The following is a 26,419-nucleotide window of genomic DNA, read 5'->3' on the forward strand; positions in this document are numbered from 1 at the left end:
TAAATATATGTAATTTCTTGTTGAGTGTAATACATTTAATAAAGCGATGATTACAACCGAATGTCTTATTACTATTATAAAAATATTGCCGGCAAATACATTTAGTCTTATATTCTGTCTCTATTCCATCACCTGGCACAGTGATGGGCGGGCCGCATGTAATCGATTGGAGGGCCACATGTGGCCCCCGGGCCACCAGTTTGACACATGTGCCCTAAAGTCTAATGAAATGCATGGACACTGGAATCCACTGTGTTCCTCAGTTATGTGACCCAGCAGCAGAGGTCAGGAGAGAGTTAAGAATAAGGAGCACAGGCTTCGGTTTCAGTCTGACAAAAGTCAGCGGGCGGAGCAGGAGAGGAGGAGGAGGAGGAGGAGAGGGCGCGTCACGGACAGAGGGAGTGAACCAGGAATATTGCGTGAGGTATGAACGCACGCACCCGACGCACCTGGGAAAACTAACTACAAGGAGCAACCCAGGGCAGGGACCTGAAGGAAGGACGCGCGCGTGCAGTGGAAGTCCCAGCTGTGGACAAGAGACAGGACATGTTCACCACGGAGCGCAGGAGAATGAGCAGGCGGATGAGCCTGCACGAGCTGAGGAGGAGAGACCCAGTGCGGGTGTCCGCGGGAAGTTTCTGGCAGGACTCGGTCGCGATGGAACTGAGCGCCAACGGCTCCGCCAAACACAGCGTGTCCCCGCGGAGTCGCACCAGAGACGTGTCCGTGGCTTACATCGTGAACGAGGACGCGTCGGTGCCGCACACGGAGGAGAACTTGTCCCTCAAGTGCGTCAGGGAAGCCTGCGCGGACGCGCACGCCCTCTTCAAAACCATGGCGTTTGAGAGGATCTCTCTGGGAACCACTGACATCCTGGATAGTTTCTACAACGCAGGCAAGTGCAGGCATGCACGCACACACACACACACACACACACACACACACACACACGCCCACACACACACACTGTAACCTCGCAGCGCTACGCCATTTACGCAAATGTGACCAATGTGTGAAAATAAACGAACGTTCCTCTGCAGACGTAGCAGTGGTGGAGATGAGTGACACTTTCTGCCAACAGTCACTCTTCTATCACCTGGGAGTGAGAGAAAGTTTCAGTATGACCAACAACATCATTCTCTACTGTTACAAGCAAGACACTGATCTGCAGGCCATCAAGGTAACTGCACTTTACATGGGATTCTAGATTAGATTATGATTCTAGATTATGTGATATTGATGGGGCTGGTGTCTGCTCTCTGTCAGTGTTGTTTGCCTCAGGGACCTCGAGCATGTAAACATGACCATCAGTGCCGGCCCAAGGCATAAGTGAACTAAGCAGCTGCAGGGGCCCCAATAGTGTGAGGGAGAAAAGAACATTTTAACATATTGAAGAAATCCAGATATGTTGAGCTTAAATTATTTGGTTTTATTTTGGAGTTTTAGTGCACATGTGCACACATGTTCTATGTTTTTAACTGGTTTACTTGTATTATTCAAGTTCATTATCATCACATTTAGTGTTTCCCCAGTCCTGGTCCTCGGACACTCACAGTCCTGCATGTTTTGGATGTTCCTGTCCCCTCAATAATAGTCAAGCACCGGCTACGCCAAGGTGTTGGGACGGTGGCCCCCAAATCAAATTCAGCTTGGGCTTGGGTCGGCACTGATGACCAATATTGCAACTTACCGTTTTCACTATTGTTTATTTATTGTTTAGTGTTTATTATTGTTTTGTCACCTAATCAGTCAATGGTTAAACTGCTTAAAATATTGTTAAACGCCTATTGATGAATTTGACTGTTCTTTAATAAACAATTATTCGATTATTCATCGATTACTAAATGAATCGTCAACTCTTTTGATAATTGATGAATCGGTTGAAAAAGATTTTTCATGATTAAAACAAGATTTCTTAACTTTTTCTTAATTTCTTTGCTTCATATAACAAATAAATCATTAGAAGTGAATCATTTTGGTTTGTGGACAAAACAAGACATTTGAGAACGTCATCATTTCCAGGTTTGACAAACACCGATAAACGTTGTCTGACAGATGAATCCATTATGAATGATAATCGTGAGTTGCAGCTCTATTTACAACAATGTCAAACTGAAAATATCACAAATGTTTACATTTGCAAAACCAAACAATAACTTATAATGAGAAAACAGAACTCATTAAAGAGCTTGACTATGATCGGGGGCAGATCGGCTGATTGCAGCCACATTAAGAATGAAAGCAGAGCCGATAATTCAACTTGACGTGATAATGATTATATAGATGTGTCCACTCATGTATGCATTGTCTTCCTTCAGGAGCAGTGTGGCAGTTACACGTTCATCCCTTACGTAGTGTCCCCTCAGGGTAAAGTGTTTGCCTGTGACGCTGCTATAATGACTGGTATCAACGAGCTGATGCAGCCGAGCTTTCAGCTGGAGCCTCTGCTGACGCCGCTGGTGGAACGACTGGTGCATCTGCTCAACAACATACACATCCAGTCCAGGTCGGATATTAAAGGCGTACTTCAGATATGATGAAGTGCGGTTGTATGAGGCATCGATGGAGACGATGATCTATCTTAAAAATTGTGGGTTTTTTTATGCTTTTTCTTGCCATTACACAGCCTTTAAATCAGGGGTGTCAAACTCATTTTTGTTCAGGGGCCACAAACGGCACAATTTGATCTCAAGTGGTCCGTACCAGTAAAAAATAGTAAAATAATAGCATAAAAACCTATGAACAACCTTTTGTTTTTTCTCCTTTGTTTTACATTTAATGAAGGATATTGTTACAAAACATGACATTTCTTGAGAAATATAAGTGCAATTTCAACAATATCATGCCTAAACTTATTATTCACACATCACATCTGGATCTATAAAGGCACAGACGTTTAGTCACTGGTATCTGGAAGTGAAAAATATTGTATTTGACATTACGTTTAGATTGTAATCGTAGTGTGAAATTTTAACAAATTCATCCTATGGGCCGGATTGGACCCTCTGGCGGGCCGGTTCCGGCCCCGGGCCGTATGTTTGACACCCCTGCTTTAAATGGACATTTGTCAACCGCTCTCTCCACACACCAAAGTCCATAGAGAAAATAAGTCATTTTAGATTATGGCACACATAATCTATTGTTATAGTTATTGATCCACTGCTGCTTCAATTCAAATGTGTTATCTTTGGTCTTTGAATTTACCTAAATGACACAAACGTACCAAAAATAATGCTGATTTTCTATATGGAATCTGGTGCAGGAGAGTGAGCGGTGTACAAACGTCAGTTTACAAGTGGGTAAATGCTGTCTAATAGTGTGAGATAAAGACATAAACACGCAGAGGTTTTATCACGTGAACCTTAGGATAAGTTTCCAGCCATGTTATCAGCAGGTTCAGTCTGTGTTGATAATGTGTCGATACCTCATACAACAACTCTGTAAAGTACCTTTTCAAATACACATTAACCGCCTGTTTTGTGTATCTGTGGAACGACACACGAAAGTGAGCGAGTGATTCATTTACGACCCCTGTGCTCTCCATGCCGTCAGCGAGTACTTCCGGGAGTCGATCCGCCACGAGATCCGCATGGCAAGGGAGCGGTTTAGTGGCCAAGCCCTGAGCGAAGAGTTGAGCCGCATACAGAAACGCCTGGACAGTGTCGAGCTGCTCACTCCTGATATAGTCATGAATTTGCTGTTGTCCTACCGGGACATTCAGGTGTGTGTGTGTGTGTGTGTCTGGGTATTTATGTGTGCATGCATATTAATAGCTTTAGTCGTTGTTGTAATTGTATTTATTCAATCAAGCAAAGAGTTAGAATGACATGTTGTGAAAAAGATCAAGAAAACGGGCAAAGAAGCAAATAGTCAACGGTCACCACTGAGTTGGTCACTCGTACTAGTCATTGAGATTTAAACCATTATCAAGAGTTCACACGTCACATGATGCGGCCCCGACTGACCCACGTGAGGTTAGTTAGAAATAAGAAAATAAACGCTAATAACAGGGTTCTACACTTCCACTGTGACAAATGCGTGGTGACATCATCGTGTTGGTGTACGATAATATCACCACTCTACACCACAGTGAAGTATAGTATAATAGTATTTATTATACTGTGTAGTAATGTGATATTTTCAAGAGAGTGTTAGTGTTATAGTCTATAGAGGTAGAGTTAGTTATAATAGAATTTACTGCTTTTAATAAAGAGATAAAATTAATATTTAGCCGAATTAATTGAGCCCATCGCTATATAAATAATTACCCACGCCTGGTTTAGATCTTGTGTTGCCCAGTGCACACAGGAAGTGATTTGTTTTATATCAAAATAGATGAAAAATGAGATGACTACAAACCGGTTGGAGTACGCCATGAAAACTACTCATGTCCCCGCCCGCCCCTGCGCTGCCACTGTATACACACAAACGCTCCCTCAGCCTTCAGACGGACACAGCGCACAAAGAACGTTCCATCGTGTCTGTGCACAGACACCAAACAGAGGCAGACTAATCAACACCAAACAAATCAAAAGTTACGCACTGCAGCTTTAAGTCTTACGTGTCAGTAAGTGTCGGCGTGTTAATAATTCATTGAAACTCTGCACCCTTGTTTCCCAGGACTATGATTCCATTATCAAACTGGTGGAAACTCTGAAGCATCTGCCCTTGTGTCTGGTAGCAAAACATCAGAATATCCAGTTTCATTACATCTTTGCTCTCAACAGGTAACACTGTTTTCGGATTCATGTCTTTGTGACTTTAGCACCCTGTAGCCCACGATGATGATGATGATCTGTGAATAAATCACCACATTTATTGTCACGTCAGGAGGAATCACCCTGGTGATCGTGCTAAGGCTCTGAAGGCAATTCTGCCCATTGTGGAGTCGGAGAACAAGGAAGGCAATTCTGCCCATTGTGGAGTCGGAGAACAAGGTGGCATCAGATGTCTACTGCCTGTGTGGACGCATCTACAAGGACATGTTCATGAGCTCGGGCTTCACGGATCACAACAGCAGAGACCAGGCTTGCTATTGGTACAACTCTTTTTTATGCACTTATGTACGCATATATTAGCAGTTTTTTGTCCCCTATACGTCGGTGCAGTGGTATGTTCCACCACTGTTGTCTTTGTATAATTCCCTCAGGTATGGAAGAGCTTTTGAGACGGAGCCAACTCTTCACTCGGGCATCAATAACGTGGTTCTCCTCATGGCAGCCGGTCATGAATTTGATACTTCTATTGAACTGCGCAAATTAGGTGCCTGACATTTCCTTTCTTTCTTTCTTTCTTTCTTTCTTACTTTGTGCAGTGTTAACGATTTAGCATTAACATATTATATATATATTAAAGCATATTAAAGCATGACTCTTGCCTTAAGTCCACTTTAAAGTAGTATATTTTTTTCTAAATATATACAAAGAGAAGAGCTCTTATGTGTCTGTACTGCAGTGCACTTATGTATTTTAAGAAAAATAACTTTTTTTTATTAAATTCATAAACGTTTGGATTGAAAAATTTAAAATTAAATAAATTATTTCCATATTTGAAGTCAGCGATGCTCTTAAACATACTGACGTGTTCAGTTTCTGCCAATAAACCCTCCCTAAATGTTACGTACTGGACCTTTAACCTTGATGTTTTACAGGACTATGGATCTCTTTGTGTTTCTTTATCAGTAAATCTCTGTCAGTGTTTATTCTGGGGTCAATGTGTTGTTCTGCGTCACTGTGTCGTTACCCAGGTGTGACTTTAAGCACCCTGCTCGGTAGGAAGGGCAGCCTGGAGAAGATGAGGGACTACTGGGATGTCGGCTTCTACCTCGGCGCCAACATTTTAGTTAACGAACACAGGAAAGTCATCGAGGCCTCCGAGAAACTCTACAAGCTCAAGGCTCCTGTCTGGTGAGGTTTAACCTCCAGGTGTCCATTATTTTGAATGCGTTGATTACAAAATCATGTGGATTCATACATTCTCTTTGTCCTCTCGTCCAGGTATGTGGCGTCCATTATGGAGACGTTTATATTGTACCGTCAGTTTGCCAAGCCGTCCGAGGTGCGTGCTCCCAAACAGGACACCGTGGACTTTTGGATGGAGCTGCTGTTGCAGACCTGTAAACCCACCGTCTCCACAGACCGCTGCCCAGTAAGAAAACACTGTCGTCTGTGACTCGGAGACTTAGATTTAAACTAGTGTCGCATGAGTGCACACATGCCAGTGAAGCCTGTCAGCTCCACATGACTCTCTCTGTGTGTTATTCACTGGGGCGTTGTTGTTTTTGTTGTTTTTGGTCTGTGACAACACACACAGCGATGCGTTTATGTCACGACTGAGCAGGCGAGGCACAAGACGCGTTCGTTCAGTGAGAGTAGAGAGGGAAACGGCTTCACACGACGGCACCATGCCTGAAAACACCACGAGGTGCCGACGGCATTGTGGGTCCTTTGCTTTGCTGCGTTTGGCGGAAGTTGTTACTGACATAGACACAAGGAATCAGAATAAAAGACTGTTTGGGATTAAAATACGTCATCAGTCCCAAAACTCTGGTCTGCTATATTCTGATCGTCATTCAGATCGGGGGTTCATATAAACCAGGGGTGTCCAAACTACGGCCCGTGGGCCAATCATGGCCCTCGGTGAGATTTATAATGTATTATTTATGACCAGGGACGGATTTGGACCAAAAATCGCCCCTGGTAGCGTTTTGAAACCAGACAGCTGTATGCATTCATCTCATATTATGTTATTTGAATCTAGATGTGCAAAGAAAGGCCATTTCTCTTTTTTTATTTTCTAGTTTTTACTGCTGCATGCCTTAGGTTTGGTTGCATTTCCATTTAAAAATGATCATTTGTATGTAAATGTTACTGTTAAAAAAAAAAAAGGACCATTGGCCCCCAGAAATCTTATTATCAAATATGGCCCTTGTTAAAGTGAAGCTTCTCCTTCTTCTTCTTCTGCTTCTACCAGCAGAGAATTAGACAACACTGCGCGTTGATAAAAATACATCACTTACAACAAGTTAATTGTGTTTTCTGTTATCGTGATAATTGTGAATGGATCATATAAACGGTAATATTTCCCTCTCTAACTCGCTCACATACAGTCCTTGTGATTCATTAGTATGATCTTATTAAATTGATTATTTTTCATTTTAAGTCATTGCAATAATATTGTGAATCACAATTATTTTGGTCACGTTTGTATTGTTCCATGTCCCCAGCGCGCACACACACACACACACACACACACACACACCACTGATCGGAGCGATGGTGAAGAAACGAGTGAAGAACTTTTTCCCGTGTAAACACAAACGTCAACATCAGCAGCTCTCATGTGTCAGTCATGCGTCTGATCTGATCTTAGCTTTTATGACATAGTGACGGTAGAAATGTAAACGTTGCTGCCTTTCAGGTGCTCGTCCTTGAGCCCAGTAAAGTCCTTCAGCCAGCCATTGTGTGTGTGAGCGAGGAGGATGAAAGTCGCACTGTCCAGTTGAAACACGTCACGACTTTAAAGGTATGTAGACCCTTCCACCCCCGAGGAGGAGGGACTTTGATAGGAAACAATTAACATATTTTCAGCCACACGTTTCCAGGTAATGTTTCATGCTGTCACTGTGTGTGTGTGTGTATAGTCAGCTTTTTGTGTCTCCTTTGTTTTACCCTCATGTGTGGTTTCTACAGAAAGGCTTGCATCAGTGGACTTTCCCAGCGTCTGCAATCCGTGGAGTGAGGTAAAGTGGAGCGTGTGTTCATATCTGCTGTCTGCTCTGGGTGTGTTCATGCATGCAGCAGCGCCAAAGGACCCAAAACATGAGGGTTGCCTGGGAAACATTTTTGTCAATATGATGTCAGGCTGTCGCCTGCCTTTTGTTAACTCCACTTTGGCTACTGTGTACTTTAGCCTGGTCTAACCCAGGTCTGCAGCAACATCCCAAACAGTCACTATCAAAAGCAAAAAACCTGCACAACCTGGTACTCTGGTGACATTTCATGTATTTAAGTAGAGAGTATTAGTATATAAGACCTCATAGATATAAGTGTTTTACATTAAAATCTGTTCAAATGAAAAACAACTTAACATAAAATCAAGTGCAGGGATTTAAACAAATCATTTGGCAGTAACACGTCTCTTATCAATCACCTTTTGGAATAAAAACATTTTAAATTATTTAGTAAAAGACTGGCAGGTGTTAAGGGACTACAAGTATTCTTGTATTTCTTTTTTTTTTTTTAGATTTTGGACCTGATTCCTAACCTTAACCATAACCAGTTAATACCTAACCCTAACCTTAACTTAACCACGATTCAGATCTTAGCCCTAAACTCAACCAGTACTCCAGACGCTGGTCCTGGTCCTGCACACACACATACACACACCCTAAAATGCCATAGTGTTTGATGATCTGTTATGATGCAAACCATTTACCATTACTAAGCACTTATTCCAGTTTAGGGCCCTGACTCAGGTGATGAAGGACAGGTCCACTTCCTGTCCACAGAGTCACAACTATGGACATGGAGCAGTAGCAGTTTCTTTGCGTTACACTTGTGATTTGTCTGCAGATCTGCTGCAGCTCCTTTTTACCGCAGCCTTAAGACCTGTTTTTTGTTGTTGTTTTTCCCACTTTTCATGCCTTTCACAATATCAGTCACGTCAAGTGCAAATTTGTGCATAATATGACATGTTTGTCTGTTGCCATCTCTATAAAACAAACAAAACTTATTTTTTCCACATCCATTCAAGAACACCCAGTGGCAGAGGCCATAGAAACAGCAAACAACAAATTCTGCACACTGTCAAACTTGCACTCAGGCATTTATGTGCAATGTTTCGCCTGATGACAAATAAATGTATCAATGCAAATGAAACAGTATGCTATATTTTCTATGCATGTGGCACTGAAACTTGACGCTGTTGATGTTGCATGTGGTGTTAATATCTTGCTACTTACTTACATTTAAAGTAACTACTTCCATTCAAACGTTACTGAAAAACATGTCCCACACTGAAATCACACTTACAATCTCGTTATATTGTCCAGTCTTACACCTAATAGTATTTGAATATGATGTATTCTTCACAAATGCACATTTTATGCCCATTATTTAAAACATGCACACAGGCACTTTAAGTCAAGAAGCCTATTTTAGGACCTAGAAAAATCTCCTTTGACCCATCAGTGCGTCCTGACCCGGTCTCTGGGGGAAAGCGCTGCTGAAAATGGCCTCGTTGTTGAACTGTGCTCTACAAATACATTTGTCTTGCTGTGCGTTTTCCCTCCAAAGTGCTTCAAAGATTGACGAGCGGAGCTGCTTCCTGTATGTCCACTACAACTCGGATGACTTCCAGCTCTGCTTCCCCTCCGAGCTTCACTGTAAAGGGTGAGTGACTTGTTTACTGCCCATTTGACTGATGGATGAAGATGAATCATTGAAGGGTGCGGGAAGATAATCAGCGGTCAGCTGAACAACAGGGTGGCCTGGTTTGCACACGGTGCACTGACTTGCCTAGTGAAGTGTGTCAGATGTTTGTTATTTGTGTGTTTTTTTTCTTTTTCAAACAGTATGAGTCATATTTCCTTTACTAGGCTCTCGAAAATTCCCCCTGCACACAGATTTTCTTACATCCTCACTTAAAGAGTCAGTCAGTAAATACATTTAGTATAAAATGACTGATCTCATGAAAAACAAATTCAAAAACTGTCTATTAACATTCAAACCGTTGTCAAATGAGTCGACACAATGCCGACTATTGGCTCCACACATCGCAGCTGCGCTGTGTTTCGAAGTACAGCGGTGTTTGGTGCTTGCGTTGCCTGGCAACGTGGCGAGACGGCTGCAGAATGACTGAGAAAACACAAACGGAGTGAATTCTGCTGCACAAAAAAACCCCAAACAAACCTGGTCATGCAGTAGTTGAATGGGATAAACAGCTTCTTGTCCCCACCCGCCCCTGCACTGCTGCTGAATACACACAAGCACTCCCTCAGATAAAGGACGTAGCGTACAAATAATGTTTAAGAAAGTCGAGGTGTGTGTTTTTTTTGTTTTTTTTTATGTTTCTTCTCACTGAACGGGGAACATACAAAAGTCTACTGGCAGGTTTTATTCACCGACTGTAAATGTCTCTGTCTGTTTGTAGTTTCTGCGAGCTGGTGAACTCTCTGCTGCAGCAGGCTGAACACTCGGCGCAGGACTTGGACCGTCAGACTGAGGGAATACTCGAGGTCTGTGCCAGTGCTTCATTCCTGTGTGATCTCCATTTAAGCTCTCACGGGCCTCAACAGGCAGGAAAACTACTGCAACGGCAGCACGTGTGTTTAAATAGTCACGCGAGAGTTTCCAAGAGAGTCCTGGCCGAGACAGAGTTACCCACAGATGACAACGCTGCATGTTAAATAAAATACAGTATCATAAAGTATCCAATACGCTAAAAGAAGAATAAACTATCATGTGATATCAATATATCAGCATTCAGCAACCAAACCAGACAGGATGAATCATGCACAGCCAGATTTAACTGCATGTCTGGATAAGATAAGATAAGATAAGATAAGCACAGCAAAAGCGACAGAAATGTGTTTTCTTTCAATCAATTCCAAGTAAACATTTTTTTTTTTTCTCCCTAATTCACGATGGAACGGTTTTAGTTACAAGTCCTGTGAGCAAAGGCCATTGTTTCCATAACTCTTTTGTCCTGAGATAAGTATGTAGTAAACGATGTAGTAAACTAACCCTGAGCCTCTTTAGCATATAAAATCAATGATGCGTTACAAAAGAGGAATGAGCGACATAGAAGTAGTCCTGGAAAGAACTCCACTACATAGGAACAGTGGACTGGCAGAGGGTGAGAGTGCACAGGGAGGGGGTAAGAGGTGGTAAGGTACTGTAAGTGCTCCTGGAAGCCTTTAGTTGTACACAGTAATACCTAAATGACAGCAACGCGTCTCTTTTTGGCCTCATTCTCACAACACAGGACCCTGTTCAGCCCCGGTATTAACAGCCATCCTGATCTGATCCACTCAGGTGCGATCACCAAAACCACATTCAGAGGTGGTGCCCACATTCCTGAGCTGCATGAACACAAATCTGTCCTCAGGATGCATTACTACTGAGCTGACGTCATTTTACACTAGTCATGGTCCATAAAATGTCAGAAAATGTTGATCAGTGTTTGTCAAACCTGGGAGCGATGATGTTCTCCACGGTCTTGTCTTGTCCACAAACCAAAGATTCACTTTTAACGATTTCTTTATTATGTGGAGCAAAGGTTCATTTAGTAATCGATAAATAATTGTTTCAGCCCTAATGTAGACGCTGACACAATATGAACACAGATGGTGATCTTTCTTTCTTTCATGCAACAGGAACAACATTAATGTTTATATAAAGATTAGATCTCACGTGGTCACAGGAGACTTGCCCCGATTGTTCCCACACTCTCAACATTTCTCATGAATGAATGAACGTCTCATTCACGCCTGTGCTTCATCTCCTTCTACAGTACGTCTATGAGACCAATGAGAACCGGGACAAGGTGGTTCTGGGTAAAGGGACGTACGGCGTGGTCTACGCCGGGAGGGACCTGAGCAACCAAGTACGCATCGCCATCAAGGAGATCCCCGAGAAAGACCGCACGTATGAGGCATTTAAAAACACTAAGCCGCTCTGATCTGGCAGACGAAAAGAAGGATGGATGAGCGTTTAGCGTCGCCATTCCTTGCTTTTTTCACTATTATCTGCACTGAAGGGCCGAGGCGTGTTCTGCCCATTTGTATGGAAATAATTCAGAGCGAGGAAAGGTGATATTTAAATCACTTCTCAGGTGTTTGCGTGCAACAGTGTTTGCTGTATCATTCCTCTGATGTTGTAATCAACAGACTCGACGGAAGCAAGTGTGAGAGAGAGAGGGAAGATATTTCAGTGTGGTGCAATAGCAGCTGTCATGTGACATAGTTTTTCCTCAGGGTAGGAGTGCTGAGTTTGCTGTGTTACGTGCAATTTGCATATAGGAAGCATTGAAGAGAAAGTTAAAGAACTAAAGAAGGGTGTAAACCGCTCACTTTCCTGCACCAAAGATTTTACATCCAACACAGGCAGGAGTTCATACGTGAGGATTTAAGTTCAAATGTGTCGATTTGTGACCTCGATGTTTGCAAATCCCTGAGTTTCCAGTCAAACAAACATGAAGGTTGCTTCATTCATTTAAAAGCATTTACATTACAGTAAGTCGCCAGTGCTGACTACGTGTCAGTTACTCATCACATGAAGAACAATCATTTGTCACACTTCTGATACATCTGCCAGTAATGTCGATGTCCACCCGCTTATTTCTGTCTAACAAGTATTTCTGGTTTAGATCACAACATCGTGCAATAACAGTGTCGGGTTTCTTTTTTTTACGGATTACTGTTGTCAAATAATAAGCTTTCACGTGAGATGGTCACTTATTCTCATGTGTGTGTGTGTGTGTGTGTGTGTGTGTGTCCCAGTTACTCTCAGCCCCTTCACGAGGAAATAGCTCTGCACAAGAGGCTGAAACACAGGAACATCGTCCAGTACCTGGGTTCTGTCAGTCAGGATGGTTTCATCAAGATTTTCATGGAGGAAGTACCAGGAGGTATGTAACTCAAAATATAAACAGTATCATAGATTCACTTATCCACCTCTGGCTTTGATAGTCATAAGGAAACTGAATGAATTTCCAAACATGATGAATGACGTCGTGTCCCTGTTAATCACTGAGGTTTGTCTTTGGATGAAGTCGATGTCTGTGCTGTCGGTTCAGATTTGTAAGTGCATGTGCGATTGTGTAACGTCAGGGAAGTGGGCGGTTCAGAAGACATCCTGCATGTTGGAGAGAATTCTCATGAAGCCTTTTTTTAGATTTCGTAACATTTCCAGTCCAGAGCTTTGTTTGAAACTGAATCTGTTGGGAAATGTTCCTCCAAAACCTGAATAAGCTTCAGGCCACAGAAGGAGATGTCGGCTCTTACAGCTGCCTTCATCAACCAACTAACGCTATTGCTGTGTTAAATTTACGACGATTTTCCTTGCTTGCAGGCAGTCTGTCGTCTCTGCTGCGCTCCAAATGGGGTCCTCTGAAGGACAATGAAGCCACAATAATCTTCTACACCAAACAGATCCTCGAGGGCCTCAAATACCTTCATGACAATCAGATCGTCCACAGAGACATTAAGGTGAGCGGAGCAGCTGGCTGTGTGTGGATCGTCACTGCCCCGACAACCAGCTGTAGACTTGGATGCTCGCTCTCAGTGGCTGCCAGTGGGGACACAATGATGAGAAGCAGATTTTAGCCACTTAAAGGTACAGTGTGTGAACATCACTGAGAGCTAATGGCGAGATCCCTTTCCCAAGTGAGTCAGGGAGCTACAGTGGCAATAAAATACCAGGAAGGAAGTAATGAGCAGAAGGTAAAAGGATGTAAACACTCTTTACAACCCATTTATGTTGTAGAGCTTCAGCTTCAAAACACAAAACTCTCATCTGTCCGGGCTGCTGTACAAACACAGTAACAGTAATTAAGAACAAAATTCACATATCTGTATTTGACTTAGTTATTTCTATTTCTAGCAACTTTTACTTCTCTATATTTCCTAAATAAATAGTGTACTTTTACTCCACTGCAACTCATTAATGTTCTCTATTTATATAGAGCTGTTCTAGTCTTGATGACACTACAGTTTTGCCATTCACACGCTGCAGCATGGGGTTAAGTGTCTTGCTCACGGACACAGGAATTGAACCCACAACCTTTCAGTTGAAAGACGACTCGCCCTACCACTGAGCCCCCTTGGCTAAATCCTAACTAATTCTCCTCCCTTTTTAATACTTTCACATTTACTTCTAAAACTTAAGTATATTTTACCAGAAAATTACTTTTGATACTTAAGTACAGTAAACGTCATGTAGTGTAAGACTTTTACTTAAGTAATATGATCAAAAGTGACTTCAACTTTCTGGTAAGATACTTGTACTTTTACTCTGGTATCCCTGAGTAAGTACTTTATACAAGTCTGTATAAAACGACATGCAGACATGGATAATGTTTCAAATAAACCTAATGCTAGCAAATGAAATGTTACACACTGGACACTGAATCTATGTCTGCTTTAGTCTAAGTGCAAAAATGCTCACTCGTCTGCTCTAAAGGCTGATCAAAATCAAGATGAAGACATTTTTAATGAAAAATATCATTTGTTCAAGTAAATTCAAACCACTAATACACCACTGATGTCACAGTTGTCATTAGTTCATCAGTTACTTCATTAACAGTTGTAATAATCACTCTATTAACAATGCTGCTCGTATTCATAACATACAGCGTTCAGTAGAGTAAGATGGAATAAACACTCCCTGAACGGGAAATCAACAGGAGGAAGCTCCAGCAGCTTTGAACTAAAATGTAATAATGTTCCATCAGCTCTATAGCAAAGATAGTCAGTGTGGTTCTTTCTATTCACAATATTAGCCACAGATGACCCTGGCTCACACAGATATATGAGCCAGATTACAAAGACTATGAGGTTAGGTTATTAGCTGTTAGGTGGACGCCAGAGAGAAGTCTCCCTCATGTACTGATGTTGCTGCTTCTGACATTGTCACGTGATATGTTTGTAAACCTTACGTGCAACCTCTGCACGATTCTAAGGTGAACTACGTCTATAGGTGCTTATGAAATGGCGAACATGAACTTTAATGTATTTAATTAAGAGTGACAGCCTTATTCTGCACCAAAGTTCATAAAGAAAATCTGGGTTTTTTTTTTTTTTTTGCTTGCAGTGGCAAAGGAGCTTCTGATCTCATGCCATTTATTTCTTTGTTATTGTTACACTACAATTACAGTAATTACAATTATGTATTTGAAATTGCTTGACGTGGCAAAAATGTGTCATTAACATCTTCATAGTTTAAACCAGGGGTGTCAAACTCATTTTTGTTCAGGGGCCACATACAGCACAATTTGATCTCAAGGGGGCCGGACCAGTAAAAATAGTAAAATAATAGCATAATAACCTATGAACAACAAGAACCCCTTTTGTTTTTTATCCATTGTTTTATATTTACTGAAGGATAATTTTACAAAACATGAAATTTCTTGGGAAATAAGTACAATTTCCCAAGAAATTTACTATTTACACAGCACACTGGATCTATAAAGGCACAAACATTTAGTCACGGGTATCTGGAGCATTTGACATTACGTTTAGATTAGTGTGAAATTTTAACAAATTCATCCTGTGGGCCGATTGGACCCTCTGGCGGGCCGGTTCTGGCCCCCGAGCCGTATGTTTGACACCCCTGGTTTAAACGGTATCGGCATATCCTAGAGTTTGTGACATTGGTATCAGTATCAGGGATGAAAGAGTGGTATTGTGTCATCCCTAGTTTTCACTGAGAGTGAGCACCCATGTGTCACGCAAATGACACACACACATTGACAACATCAGTGCCCCACACAACCGCACTTACAATAACCTGAACTGTCCTATGTCTTTGCTGCAGGGTGACAATGTACTGATCAACACATACAGTGGAGTACTGAAGATCTCCGACTTTGGAACGTCCAAACGTTTGGCAGGGATCAACCCCTGCACTGAGACATTTACTGGTAAGATGCTGTGATTCCAAGTTCACTGTCTTTTAAAAGACGTCGTGTGTTTTTAATCTGCAGCTGCTGCCTGTTCATCACTTTTATGACAATGTTTCTGCAGGAACTCTCCAGTACATGGCCCCAGAAATTATAGACCAAGGTCCTCGGGGTTATGGGAAGCCAGCTGATATCTGGTCTCTTGGGTGCACTATTATCGAAATGGCAACGGGCAAAACACCCTTCCACGAGCTTGGAAGTCCTCAGGCAGCCATGTTCAAGGTAAAGAAGGGGAAGATTGTTTTTGTTGTTGTGTTCGCAGTGTGGTAAATTAAATCTTGAGTAACACAATGAGCTTGACACGTCATGTCAACTTTTGGATGGGATACATTCTTTTGACCTTAATCCCCTAAACTTTTCATCTAGTGCGGCGGTCTCAAACTCAAATGACCTGGAGTGTCTAGTTTGGTCAGTAAGGAGCTGGTCAAGTCAAAAGAAAAGTCATTTTTTTGAAAAAAGAGACATAATAAATAGAAATAATAATATTTATGATAATATTTCGCATCATTTCAAAATAAAAGTCTTTGTTTTGATGTGGAACAATAAATAGTTCACAATGTAAATGTATGTACGATGCAAAATGAATCTATTCATAAAAAAAAACATCGTAAAAGTGAGAATCCATCCAAAAAATCCATCAATATCCACTGTTTATTCCCAATTGCCCCTAGCCTTTTCTAAAAATATTAGATTTTTACTGGACTTATTTTTGTTGCTGGCCCATCAATCAGCAGTTATGTCATCTCTAATATACAGGAGTCTGTGCCTCAGGTGAGCAGACTAATAAAGAGTGACAACTGTTCATCAGTATTGGCAAAGTCTAAACTAATAGGTCAAGACCTGTTGCCTCCAACAAGCCTGGAATGTCTTAATCCCGTCATGGTTTGATAGTAATCCAGTTGTCCAGACATGTTACTGATCTGTGGACAAAAAACAACTGCCAAACATCATGACTGTCTACACTGAAGTTAGGTAATAATGAAGTTAATAAGTGAAGTTAGGGACCTAAAAGTCTAAGGGCGTCTTAACCATCCTACGTTAATTTGATTTAATAATCCTAAATTGATATGTTAACATTATCCTGCTTTTTTTATTGACTTTTATTTGTTTATATTCTGGCCTCGCCCAGACCAACATGGCGGTGACATTGACGTATCGCTACACTGACGATAGCAAAATCAGTCACAATGCTGCGTTCCATTTACACTGGAACTCGGAAGTGGGAGCTGGGAGTGACATCATCGCTGAGTTCACCGTATCCCTGCGCTAGTCATTGTAAGAAATACTTGACAATAACAATGATCTGCATGGGTTTTTTTTTCCCCCACGCAAACAGCGCAGCAACATTATTACAGATTAACTGATTTACTGTGAAGGAAATGTAACAGGAAACAAAGCAGTGTTTGTATCGTGGCAGCCGACTTCATATCCCATGGAGGAGTTGGTGAAGTTTGGAAATCTGAGTTCAGGGTGTGTTCCTGTTGAAGGAATGCCCCGTGACCTCTGAAATACCAAATTTCCGACTAGAAATGGAACGCACCCCTAGCATTAGCTGTGGCCTTTGTTATATCTAAAAAAAGTAAAGTGTGATTTTACAGAAAAAACAATGTCAGTTAACCCAAATCTATCTGATCATCGTCGTGTCAAGGTGGGCATGTTCAAGATCCATCCCAAGGTTCCAGAGTGCATGTCAGACGAGGCCAAGGGCTTCATCATGAACTGTTTCGTGCCAAACCCAGACGACAGAGCCACAGCTGCAGAGCTGCTGAAGGACGCCTTCCTCAGGTCGTCACCCAGGAAGAAGGTCAAACCTCAGCAGGAATCAGAACCTAAAGACATCCTTCCTAGTGAGGCTTCAGTGCTCTTCTTATACTGCTCTCCTGTATATCAGCCAGTTTATAAGCTAAGCGAAGGCAAGAATTTGCCGATGCTATATGAATACAACATTCAAAGTGTCTCAGTGCAATATACAATTATCTTTATCCACTGCATCTTTTACATTTCTTGTCACGTTCTTGTTTGTCTTGTGTTCAAACTTTGTGTCGAACCATTATTATCAGAGGTGTTGATCTTTCACATCCAACCAAGTGCCTGTTGGACAACACCAGCTGTCAATCACACCTTTGTGCCATGCTTTATCCTCTATTTTCATAAATATGTCAACAAAAAAAAAAAACACTAAAACACTGATTATTACTTTTTTGGCACATGTGTGGTAAATAAATATTAAAGTTAGAACAGTGGCATCTAACAGGCTCCTAATCACAGTCTTGGACTTTGCAGCTGACTATCAGCGCAGCCTGTCTGTACCCATCTCCATCCTCGTGGAGGACACTGATTCATACTCTGGTTCCATCGACCTGTCCTGTTCCCTGGACCTCAGGAGGCAACAGGCTGACCTCAGAGCATGTGAAGTCTCCGAGAGTCCGCCCAGCACCAACAGCTTCCTGCCGTGAGTAAATGATTGCTCAACAGAAGATAAAGGCCTTCTAATCTCTGCGTATGCCATAATTGTGCAGGATCTCACATCAGCGGTAAACCACAATGAGGCTTCAGTCAGGTGGTTGGCTGAGGCTGCATCCTGTCATTCTAAAGAGAAGACAATGCCCGTAAAGCAAATGCCACACTTAACCACACACTTATGAAATAACCATCTCTTCGTTGATTTGCTGTAGATATGTTTTTCATTTCATACATGTTTTATACATGTTTTCTTAACCCTTCCTTGATGATCCAGTGTGATTCGTCTCTCTGTCGCCCCCTGCTGTCCAGACTACCTGGAGACTCCCCAGTGGACATGTGCAGTCCAGCTGCAACAGAGGAGAACATTGGTCTCTTTATGCTGAGAAAGGACAGCGAGAGGCGAGCCACGCTGCACCGAGTTCTCACCGACTACATCGGTTATGTCATCTCTAACATACAGGAGTCTGTGCCTCAGGTGAGCGGATGAATAAAGAGTGACAACCACCGTCGCACATGCTGTTCATCAGTATTGGCAAAGTCTAAACTAATAGGTTAAAGACCTGTTGTCTCCAACAAGCCTGGAATGTCTTAATCCCGTCACCGTTGGATAGTAATCGAGTTGTCCAGACATGTTACTGATCTGTGGACAAAAAACAACTGACAAACAAAGGCTTGCAAAGTCAAAGTGCCCAAAGCAGTTATTTCTCATGCATGACAGCATTTTTCTCCTGAGTAAATACAGCAATATGTTGTGTTGTTACCTTAAAGGGAAACTTCAGGTTTTTTTGAAGTGTTGTTATAAGGTTAGAGAATCGAGAACCACCTCGAGACTCGTTTGTTCTCACTGAAGACAGGAGACAAGTCTTTGCCACTGTTTAACAGCCTTTGTCTCATTTCTTTGAACGGCTCACTTCCTGCACCAAAGTCCAGAGAGAAAATCAGCAGTTTTACATGACAGCTCACAGGAGTTGATTGAACACTGCCTCGATCAGTAAAGGTTTTTAAAATGGGACAACACGTAATGCACCGTGTTTCTTTATCTCAATAACAAATGAATTAACTCTCTTTTTTAATACAAAAGATCATCCTGCAAAAATGATAATAAATGCTTTATTAATCAACTCAAACCATTTTCAGTGTCATCATCATCATCAGGGTTGGTCGCTCCTATTCCTGCATTTGTTTTGATTGGCTTGTTACCCACACGCTATGAACTGTGGGTAGTCTAGTTTCTCTAAATGGCTGCAAGAGGGTTTTTTTCAAAAAAGACTTAACAGAGCGACAAACTAAACCTAAACCTTAACCATGAATTAACGCCAAAGCCTGTAAATCTGTGGGAGTGGACATTGGGATTGGGCCAAACTTAGCAAACGAGGCAGCAGTGGACCAACGCCCAACACCTCCCATGTCTCCGCAACCTAAAAACACTGATTTCCTCTGTGGAATGTGGTGTGAGTGGTTTACACAGTGACACACACTTCAGCTTCCAGTCAAAAAACAACCTAAAGTGACAAATGCAATATATTTTGAAGGTATCATAGACTTAAGCAGGCAGATAATAATAGGTTTTTTGTTAGATGTGCTTTTTATAAGTGGCTAACATGAGTTTTTAGTTCCTGGTGCAGTGCTGACTCTGTGTCTGTGTCCTCATTTGACTTTTTTTCTTCTTCTTCTTCTTCTTCTTCTTTCTGTTGAAAGTATGGCAAAGAATCCTCACTCACTGCAGACCACATCAGCCAGCTCATTGGCTGCTTACGAGACAACATCCACTCCCCGGACAGGAAACAGCTGACCAACGGCCTTCTGGACCTGCGGGCGTCGCTGCTGGCCACCGCAGTTCCTCTGAACAGCCTGCAGGCGGTGCTGTTCAGCTTTCAAGATGCAGTAAGTTCCAGTCTCCAGTCGAGTTTCCCCAGCCTGCCGCTTGGTTTTCACAGCCCGCTTAAAACATGGACTCTTGCATTTTAGGTGAAGAAGGTGTTGAAGCAGCAGCAGGTGAAACCTCACTGGATGTTTGCCTTGGACAACCTGCTGAGACAGGCAGTGCAGGATGCCATCAGTGTGCTCCTACCAGGTAGGGTCACATCTATAACGTCTATGATAAGCCGTTCATGTTTATTGTTGCCTCTGTTCACGCCCTCCTCTCCGCCCCTCAGAGCTGAAACTCCAGCTGCAGTCCTCCTTTGAGATGGAGGACAGCTCCACCGAGGAGCAGTGTGCTGACCCAGACACTCCTGTAGCTCTGGTGCCTGACCAGCTGGGGGCAGCAGCAGACCTGCTGGAAGCAGCACCAAACGAGATGTATGAGGTCATGCCTGCAGCTGACCCTCACTACCCCACTGACCTTGTCCTCAACAACATCTGTCCACTCAGCGAGACGCTCAGAGAGCTGCGAGTGGAGACGAAAAGGTAGCACTGAACTGTCCTCTGTGTTGTGACCGTATGTTAAATAAAGTCTGATTTCCTCGCCAAAGCTGGGACGTAAGAATATAGTGAGTAGCCACCAGGGGGCGAAAACAACTCTATTTTAATAGAAATCAATGGAAAAATGAGCTTCAGCGTCAGTTAACAAAGAGTTAATGTCTCAATCACTAGTTTCAAGTGTTTTTTATTAGAACATGATGTAAATTTAGTCATTTGTGGTCTCATTTAGACGAAAATAGATGATTAAGTACGACACTTGTGAGTGGACACCACTGTGATTGACAGCTGGTGTCGTCCAGTAGGTTGCAGGTGACGCCAAATGTCAACATAATTATGTACTCATGGCTCCATTTTGAGCGGGGACATTACACGTTATTGAACGTCAACATGTAAATATGCCAGATTATAGCATATATGTATATATGTATATATGTATATATATATATATATATATATGTATATATATATATATATATATATATATGTATGTATATGCATGTTAAATATGCTGAGTCAGCATTTGCAACTACGGTGTACCTGTTTTCTTCGTTGTTAGTTTCACAGCTCGATAATGTGACATTTGGGGGTTTAAATGTTTCAGACTGCTGAGTCAGCTGAGTGAGAAGGAGAGGGAGTACCAGGAGCTGCTGAAGACGTCTGTGCAGAGGAAGCAGGAGCAGATAGATGCACTGAGGAAAACAGTCGTCACTGAAGGTGATGACTGTTTGGTGCAGCGGTAACTTTTCCATCCTGGAGTTTCAAGCATGGAATGAGCTAAAACTGTTGATTTAAAGAAACTAACATAAAAAAAAATCTATATAAAAAATGAACAAAGGTACAGGATTGCATGAATATTTATTCTGATATTGAAGGAACTTCACATCCCATGACAACGACTCGGCGCATTATTTCCAGGTTCATGCTGCAAGATTATTTTTTGAAGTTGTAGTAAACATCAAAGTTACGGCGAGCTCCATGAATCAGAGACCTCGCTATTACAGCCGGGGATTGTGGGTAATGTAGTACTTCTGTGGTATCGCATTTGAGAACATCATCATTTCCAAGTTTGAGAAACTTTTAACATTTACTGAGATTTTAAATGAAATAATAACTGCCTCATAAATTGATTATAAGAGAGGTTGTAAGATCACAGATGTTCGTGTGATGATGTGACACGGGATTTTTCTTATTAACTGCTTCCTAACACTTTTTCTTACCTATCTGTAAATGCCTTCCACACCTCAGCTTCAGGCTCTGGATTTCTGCCTGACTGGTTTCTGTCAGAGGCGTGAACCATCGCTTCGCCGGCGAATGTGCTCAAACATGACTTGTCAGTCTGGATAATGATTATTCAGTGTGTTGCTTTTCTGTTGTGTGTAACATAAAGTACAAGTGCCAGAAATATCTGTAATCTCTGTTCATCCCAGATGGAGGAAAGGCTTCGCGGAAAATGTCTAATCCAGAGGCGAAGACTTTGGTGCGTTGGCTCAAGTCTGTCCCTGTAGATCAAGATACCATTGATAAGGTAAAGTGGAACAAAGCTTAGCCTCTTGTGGTTGATATTACTCATCCACCCACTGTTAATCCACACCTGTATGATCCTGTTTTCCAGTTGCTCTCCCATGAGTTCACCCTGGACTGTCTCCTCCACATGGCCTGCAGGGATGATTTGATGTATTGTGGTATAAGGTGCGTCTCCTCTGCACGTCACCCTCACACTCAGAGACATCACTACAGACTCACTACATTTACATCCTGGTAGTGCATTCACATGTTGAACTGGAAGTGTTCGGCACATGTTCCACAGTTCCTGCCTCTGGGTTTTCATCCAGAAATGTTAGACGAGGCAGGTACACAGAGAAAGAGATGGCAAAATCCGGAGCGGTGCATTTTCAGCTTAAATAATTCAATATTTTTGAAGGGACGATAGAAAGACACGCGATGGTGCTAAAAATGCCGCCATATACTATATATAAAAATGGATGAGGTCTTCCCCCATTGTTAAGCTTTGAGAGTCTTGATTTGACCGTTGCCACACCAGACGCTCACAGACATCACCTGCAACCAGGCACCCACTGAATAGATGATACATTATTCATATTCATCATCTTCATTTTACAAAAGTGACATCATGTGCTATTGAAGAACTGGATCTAGCTCATTTTGCCCTCGATTTTCATTCAAACAGAGTTATTTTTGTGTAGATAGTGTAAATACTATAGTCATCCAATTATGGTTTTGAGCCGGTGAAAAGTCAAAGTTAGTTTTCATTAATCCCCTTAGGGCAGGGGTGTCAAACATGCGGCCCGGGGGCCAGAACCGGCCCGCCAGAGGGTCCAATCCGGCCCACAGGATGAATTTGTTAAAATTTCACACTAATCTAAACGTAATGTCAAATGCTCCAGATACCCGTGACTAAATGTTTGTGCCTTTATAGATCCAGTGTGCTGTGTAAATAGTACATTTAGGCATGATATTGTTGAAATTGCACAAGAAATGTCATGTTTTGTAAAATTATCCTTCATTAAATGTAAAACAAAGGAGAAAAAACAAAGGAGTTCTTGTTGTTCATAGGTTATTGTTCTATTATTTTGCTATTGTTACTGGTCCGGCCCCCTTGAGATCAAATTGTGCTGTATGTGGCCCCTGAACAAAAATGAGTTTGACACCCCTGCCTTAGGGAAAGTATTCCTCTGCATTTTTGACCCATCCTAGAATTAGGAGCAGTGGGCTGCCACACTGAGTGGCGCCCGGGGAACATTGGGGGTTGGGTACTTTGCTCAGGGGTACCCCATCCCTTTTTGGCCTGGTGGGGATTTGAACCGGCGACCCTCTAGTTACAAGTCAAGTTCCCTTTCCACTTGGCCACAGGCTGCCCAAAACATGCCATATTTGTGTTTCCGCTAGCAATAGTACCTGGTACTTTTTTTAGCACCTGCTCTGGCGAGGTTCCAGCGAGCTGAGGTGGCATCATCAGACTGCCGGCCACTGATTGGTCAGAGTGCCGTCATGAGCAAGACGCCCGACACAAGAATCAAGCTGTTGATCAGTTAAAAAGACTTAACAATCCTAAAAACGTGGGTTAATATCCAACAATTACCAGGGAAATGTCTAAAAGCCGTGCAGTGATGACTCCGCCCACATTGAGTAGGTACTATTTCATAGTGGAAAACCAACCTAAACAGTGCAGAGGTGACGCGAGCTGGGACCATATAGGTGGAAAAGGGGCTCTGCACTTAACTGTGCATAGAAACATGCTATCTCCCCAGCTCCATCTGGTTGTGTCGGTAGTTCATTTAAAACATTGTTTAACATTAACATGTACAGTCAAACAAAGCTACAGTGTGTCCTGAAGCTGGAAAAGTGTTTACAAATAGTTAATAAGAAAAATCCAAGAGGGCTCGGTCACTTTGATGTCATACTGGTCACACTTACAACCTCTGAGAAAAGATTATCAACTTATAAAGCAGTTTTCTCTCTTATAATTGACATGTTCCACTAAATTAAATGCATGACAGTAACATGAGACCAGAGCAAACACTGTACAGAAAGTTTTAAGATTGTTTGGCTCTTGCGCTTTTAAAAGGGATGGTTTTTTTGATTGTCAGCATTCATTTGTACTGTGTGCAAGTCTGTGCTCGGAACTAACCTGAGGCACTAACGTTTAGTCCTACTGAAAACATGGCTGCCAGCAGGGTAAAGAAGGGATGCAACCAGAGATTATTTTCACTATTGATTATTGATCCAAAAAACTGTCAGAAAAAACGTTGAAAGGACGATGTTCTCAAATGTCTGTTTTTTCATGAACTGCATACACCGACTCGGCCCAAATACACCCCATGTCAGAGTCTTCATTGATTGATACTGATTCAAAGAGATTCTGTTCCTAGAACTGACATGTTTGGTTTGAAAAATAAAAGATAATACCCTGCTGTAAGATAATGTATAGCTAAGTTTGCAGAATAAATGTCCATAAAATAACTATTGGCATATTATCATTAGCCTTAAAGAAGCACAGTACATTTACAGTATGGAAAGAGCATTTCTGGCATTTTATTCTCCGCAATTCAGAAAACATTTGTGTCTTAAAAGAGTCGTCGTAACAAGTTGATTTAAGACAATTTGATAAAAAAAAAAAAGTTTTGGCTCAATAGGAAGTAAACCCGGGGCCAGCTTTAGTCTGACTCTGGTGCTAGTGAAGGATTTCAGCTGGACTAAGATGTTTACATGTTTTTAAAAAGTCAGATATTTGTCAGACGAATACAATAAGTAAGTGTAAATGTACTGACTGCATTTAAATCTGTCCAACATTGCTGTTTCAGAGGCGGCATGCTGTGTCGACTGTGGGCAGCCATCGTAGCCCTCAGAAAGACTCACCTCAGCACGCACAGTGAGGACAGCGAGGACACTCTTCTTTAACAGCTGCTGCTGATGTTGTTGTTGTTGTTGTTTATTAATGGTCAGATTTACAGTATTGACAGGCTGGTCCTTTGTTATGTGGAGGAAGAGATGTGAACGGAACTAATGTGGATGTAAAAAGTAGGAAAGATGTTGAAGCTTTTTTTTTTACCGTGAATGTATTTTTTGTAAAAATATTGATAATTTCTTACAGTTTTTGTGCATGGAAGATAAAATACAAACATCTTCCCTTAAAGCTGGAGAGATTTTTGTCTTGGATCACTCGATTCACATTATACTGACTTTTTTTGTATGAAATATTGCTGAATATCTTAAAAGCTAGGTATTATTATTTTAAATTTTCAGGGTTTTGTACAAATGCGACTCTAAATAAAAAGTGTTGTTTTGGTTTACAAAACTTAGCAGGACCTAAGTTGCTATTTTTCAACTGAATGTATTTGTGTTATTGAAATAATTATTTGTGGTATAAATAACATAACAATAATAAACAGGAGTGTTGAATCTCTCAGGGCCGCTTGTTATCTGCACGCAGCCGGTTTGTGAAGGAGTGATGAAGTGCTGAACAGTCTTGAGATTCCACATATGTTTCCTCATCTGTTTCCACAGTGTTGACATCACCGTAGAAACGGTGTGTTTTTACTCAGTGTACTTCAGACTCTGAGAAGTCATTCTGTCTGCACCTCACTTCTTCATGGTGGAGTAGAAGGGTTAAAACCTTGGATTAGTTAGGGTTTCGATATTTAACGTTGGGCATAGTTCGAGTATTTATAGGAATAAAAGTTATAGGAATGGGAATAAAAGGTAAAGGTAAAGCTTGTGTTCTCAGTAGCCGTCAGATCAGATCATTCATTATTATCACTTGCATGTCAGCGCCGGAGCTCTGTAAATATGGATATGCCTTCATTGACAGATTGGGCTTGGCTCTAAATGACAATGGCACTCACTTATAATGAGTAATGAGTCAGTATTTGATATTAAGATCTTAGCTGTAACTGTTCTGGCAAAGCATGTGTTTATTTTCCTTTTCCATGGCCTGATATCACCCTGCGTGTTCATGTTCTAATTAAAAGAAGAAAATGAGAGAAAACAAAGTCATTGTGATGACATGTATCTTAATCATTTGGATAAATATGAATTATTATCCTTATCTATGTATTCTTATATGTCTGTCAGTGATCCAAGTGCTACTGGGTGTGTTGACCTTGTTTAACCCTCTTGTAAAAGACACTTTTCAAAACAGACTTTCCTGGTTAAATCAAGGTAAAAAAAAGAAAAATCATAAAAGTAAATGATATATAAATTATTTGGTGGCACCAGTCGTCATAATAACTAGTAAAAAAGCACCGTCGAGGCCACTTCTCACTCTCTCACAGTGTCGACACTTTCACTTTCCCAATTTTAAACCTCTCTTGCAAGGACTAAAACTGTTTTG

General features: G+C 41.7%; 1 protein-coding gene across 2 annotated transcripts; it reads left to right on the top strand.

The window, feature by feature from the left end:
* The first annotated feature begins 392 nt into the window (after positions 1–392).
* si:ch211-1i11.3 (mitogen-activated protein kinase kinase kinase 5) lies at positions 393–25,495 on the top strand. Of its 2 annotated transcripts, none has more exons than XM_044035028.1 (29): positions 393–895; positions 1,041–1,180; positions 2,319–2,506; positions 3,553–3,721; positions 4,621–4,727; positions 4,831–4,901; positions 4,939–5,038; positions 5,150–5,262; positions 5,747–5,906; positions 5,997–6,147; positions 7,420–7,524; positions 7,692–7,741; positions 9,297–9,392; positions 10,153–10,237; positions 11,515–11,648; positions 12,503–12,630; positions 13,074–13,210; positions 15,537–15,642; positions 15,746–15,903; positions 17,330–17,528; positions 17,965–18,133; positions 18,454–18,619; positions 19,843–20,028; positions 20,113–20,218; positions 20,301–20,553; positions 21,170–21,282; positions 21,996–22,093; positions 22,181–22,257; positions 24,891–25,495. In XM_044035028.1, exons 1-29 carry the CDS (start codon positions 547–549, stop codon positions 24,985–24,987), a joined length of 4,011 nt encoding a protein of 1,336 aa, XP_043890963.1. In that variant the 5' UTR covers positions 393–546; the 3' UTR covers positions 24,988–25,495. The 2 variants fall into 2 exon arrangements, with proteins under 2 accessions (XP_043890963.1, XP_043890962.1); XM_044035027.1 differs by having other exon boundaries at positions 394–895; positions 4,831–4,867; positions 4,905–5,038.
* Positions 25,496–26,419: the final 924 nt, after the last annotated feature.

This window comes from Solea senegalensis, linkage group LG9, assembly GCF_019176455.1.
Source record: "Solea senegalensis isolate Sse05_10M linkage group LG9, IFAPA_SoseM_1, whole genome shotgun sequence".
In the NCBI taxonomy this organism is placed as follows: domain Eukaryota; kingdom Metazoa; phylum Chordata; class Actinopteri; order Pleuronectiformes; family Soleidae; genus Solea; species Solea senegalensis.